Source organism: Elaeis guineensis, chromosome 13 (assembly GCF_000442705.2).
Source record: "Elaeis guineensis isolate ETL-2024a chromosome 13, EG11, whole genome shotgun sequence".
Classification (NCBI taxonomy): Eukaryota; Viridiplantae; Streptophyta; class Magnoliopsida; order Arecales; family Arecaceae; genus Elaeis; species Elaeis guineensis.
Window position 1 is genome coordinate 11,434,262 of NC_026005.2, and position 3,975 is coordinate 11,438,236.

A 3,975-nucleotide genomic window follows, 5' to 3' on the forward strand; every position below is an offset into this window, starting at 1 on the left:
GTCATCAGTCGCTATGAGAAAGAATTTGGAGCAAGAAACTACCATTTTTCTGCTGGGAAGGTGGACTTCGTTGTTGTCGATGCTCAAACTCTTGATGGTGAATATTTCTTCCTTCAAGAAGTTTCCTATAATCTCTCTTTTATTGAAGCCAGATGAGATATTATTATCTTTTTATATTTTTTTTGTTTTTGGTCAATAACCTTGACTTAGGCTCTAGTGGAGATCTGTTAGTACATGGAAGGACTTGTCAAACTGTTATAATTGGACATTATGGTAAATTGTGATTCTGAGAATGTTGCATTCATGGTACTCTATATATTGTATGTGACTCAACTCAACTATGTGAATCACATTAATATGGAGTTAAACAATGAAGATATGAATTGTCTTATTAAGTGGTGTAATCACGATGTAAATAAAGTTAGATAATTGAGTTTTAAGTTGTGTTGGGCTTGCATTTATGGTTGATCTTCAGCTTTTATTGCTTTGCGAAATTTTTGGATGTACTGACTGTTGATGTTAACGAGGCATGGTGTCTTTTGTGGCACATGTGCAGCGCTGTTCATAATACCAGAATATGAGTCTGCAAATTTAGAATTTTGAGGAATTATTTGGTTTATAACTATTGCGTGAATAATTAGTGCAATTCCCATATGTCAAATATTGCCTTATTTTTTTTTCATCTATTTCCAAATCTAGAAGAAACCTAGAAAATTGATCCTCTAAATGAAACAGCACCTTCAATTGAACGATAAATTTATGGTGGTATATACATGGACTTGACGTGCACAAGACCTTCAATTTCCAAAATAAATTGTCATCTAGTTTGTTTCCTTTTGCTTTTCTCAATTCACAATTCTTTTAATTCTAGATTTTCGAATGTTTAGCTTATAAAGATCAAAAAATCTTTTTTTTTCTTTTTTTCTTTTTCTTTTTTTTTTAGTCAGAGTTTGGACAGTTGTCCATGCAAGCATGCACGCATGGACGTACATGGTTGCCCTCTTGTGGTTGCAATGTATTTGATTTCTTGGATTGAAAGAGAATGCATATTGAGTTTGCAGGGCCTAAAAATGGAAAGGAAACATCATTATCCTGGGACTTTATCAAAAATATATCAAAGGGTATGTGATTTTGGTATCACTGAAGACTTCCATTGAATTTGTTTATTTAGCACAAAACATCTACCTAATCTTTCTATATATTTTAGATGGTACATCTAATCCAAGAGTTTTATTGACACACATCCCCCTTTATCGCGCTGATGGGACTCCTTGTGGCCCATATCGTTCTTCCCCTATTATCAATCAGGTATTTGTCTCGTTTCATCTGGATGAAAGCGCCTTCTCCATAGAATATTATACAGTATTGCTTTCCATTGGCATATTTATGTTCTTTATAACTATGCATGCTTGAATGCGTCTAAGTAAAAGAAGGCTAATATTTTCTCCATGCCTTCATGTATGAGACATACTGTGACATTGTTTTCTTTGGAGGATCTTCATTGCCTCTTCTCATGTCCATGTGCATCATGCTTTCTGGAGCCTCATTATTAGTTTGTGAATCTTAGAAAATACATGTACTTGTATGTATGAATGACTGATAAGTTTGCTCCTTCCTTTTCAGAGACTTTTTCGTGTTGATCTCAATCAAGAAATCATGTAAGTCCTGAATGTTTTACTGTCTATATTGCTTTCAATAATAAATGTTCATGGTAGTGAAAAAATTGGTTCACTTTCTCTAGGCATGTAAAGTGAGTTTTCCATTCTGAAGTCTTGTTTTCATGTGAGTTTTCATACCTAGTACTGATTGATCATATTTGATCATATAGGATCCATATGTTTGATAACCAAATTGCTGCTGAAAGAAAGCCCATAATCTCCTTGTGAAATTATTGATCTCAGGGATTTCTTCTCAGTTTTAAGACAAACATATTGGATGAAATGTCTACATAATGGAAGATCATATTTGTAAGAGCCTGGGAGGGCATTTATAATACAATGAACAGTCTCATGCTAATTTCTAGCAACCTAATTCTGAATGAATAGGTTTTCAAGGGAGCTCCTTTTTAAGTCATATATTCTACAATTAAAGGAATGGGATTGCTTTATCCATTCCTCATGCTTTATTTTGATACATTTAAGAATTTTTGTTGTATTACAAACATTATTAAGAAGTTCATGCATCACAGCAATCATTTTTGACTTTTCCATTATGTAAATACTGCATAGAGGGAGGCATGCTGAATATGTCCATGTTACAACCTTTTTTGCAATTTCAAATATAAAATAAAAATTTGAGTAGTATTATTTAACCTGTTTGCATTTAAGGACCTAACCAGTTTAATACTTGGTTTCTGTTAATGGTATTTTTTCTTTAACTTACAACAAATAGAAGCTGGATCAGCAAAAGCATTCTCAGATTTGTTTTGGTTGAAATGAACAATGTTTCAGTGTATGATGGGAGTATGACTTTTTTTTTTCCCAATCGACATAGGTATCAGAACTACTTAAGCAAAGAAACATCAGACCATTTATTGGACCTTATCAGACCGGTATGTTTCTCACCACTATATGGAGTTTTTACATACATCTACTAGCAGCACTTAAATGATTGGTTTGTGACAGATACTTGTACTGTCTGGTCATGACCATGATCAGTGTACGGTGATGCACTCAACACCTGTTGGACTCATAACAGAGGTAAGAATGCGCAAGCACATTTGCTTTTGATTGTTGATACCATCTAATGACATGAGCTGTGCAGCATACATTAGGGACTGTAAGCTGGCAGCAGGGAAACTTGTATCCATCGTTCATGCTGCTATCTGCAACATCTGTATCATCATCCAACACAACTGATTCAGAACATGCTGTTTCCACTCATCTATGTTTTCTTCCAATGCAAACTCATATCTATATTTGGTATCACCACTGCTATAACCTCGGTTTCTCATACTTACTACTATTGTTCATTGAACTGTAACTGAATTGCTACCAGTCAGCCACTAAGATACATATACATGGTTTTTTATGATTTTTCAGGTATCTATTGCAGTTTATCATGACTATTTTTTTGCTGACCCTTTGGCCAACAAATGGCTTTGGCTGTTGGGATTTCTGTGGTAAATGTGTGAGCTTCGTCAGCACCATGGTAAAGAACCTTACAGCCACCTCTAAGGAGAAGGATGAAGAGGAAAACTGTGAATATGAAATGATTTGGGATGCAGAGGGGTCCATGCATCTTGTTAAGAAAGCAACAACAAAGGTCCCCGTTATGAAGTCAGATGTAGGATTGGCAGCAAGGTAAGTGTATAATTGCACTTGGAAAGTTGCATGTGGATATGTCTGAAAGGTGGGATTGTACATGACACATGAATGGCCTCATCTGCTCCCCCCGGCTTAGGGATATATAACCACAAATTAATAGTTCGCTGCTTGTGTTGATCATTTATCATTTCAATTCTTTGCATAGAGTCATACTTGTAATTTCGTAAGCAGTTTCAAGACTGACTAGTTCTCATGACAGGAGCAATGTTGTCTCTAGACCAACAGCAAAGAAACATTTGCAAGAGCCGGAGGCATCTGTTTTGGTAGAGATGAAAATGGAGGCAAAGTTAGATAACACTAGTAAAGTGCCATATTTGGGCAAATCAAAGGTGAGGAAGCTGATTCAGCGGGTATTTCGGGTATTTCGATTGGTTGTGATTATTGCTGCTGTCAATATCCCTCTTTATGTAATGCTGCTATTCAAGGATTGGATTGACCGATGATTGGAACCTAGATCTTTGTTACTTTTGTTGGTATTTTCCATGATCGGCAGCACTGTTGTAACATATCAGGATACAAACACGTGCACAGGTACACGTCCAGAAGAGGATATGGCGAAAAATGCTCTGTTGTTTGTAATTTTCAGTTGCATTCATTGAAGAATGGACTCTGATATGATATGGCACTGCATGCTGACAATTCATGCTGA

At 35.7% G+C, this 3,975-nt stretch overlaps 1 protein-coding gene across 1 annotated transcript; it reads left to right on the forward strand.

Annotated features, from left to right (window-relative positions):
* Nucleotides 1-3,975, forward strand: LOC105056647 (uncharacterized protein C630.12; the record flags this gene model as incomplete). Its single annotated transcript, XM_073247377.1, is given in 9 exon segments — nucleotides 1-97; nucleotides 1,062-1,121; nucleotides 1,208-1,308; nucleotides 1,624-1,658; nucleotides 2,494-2,551; nucleotides 2,625-2,699; nucleotides 2,764-2,921; nucleotides 3,042-3,302; nucleotides 3,526-3,975. Coding segments are annotated over 9 exon segments (1,089 nt in total), but the record flags the coding sequence as incomplete, so codon positions are not given.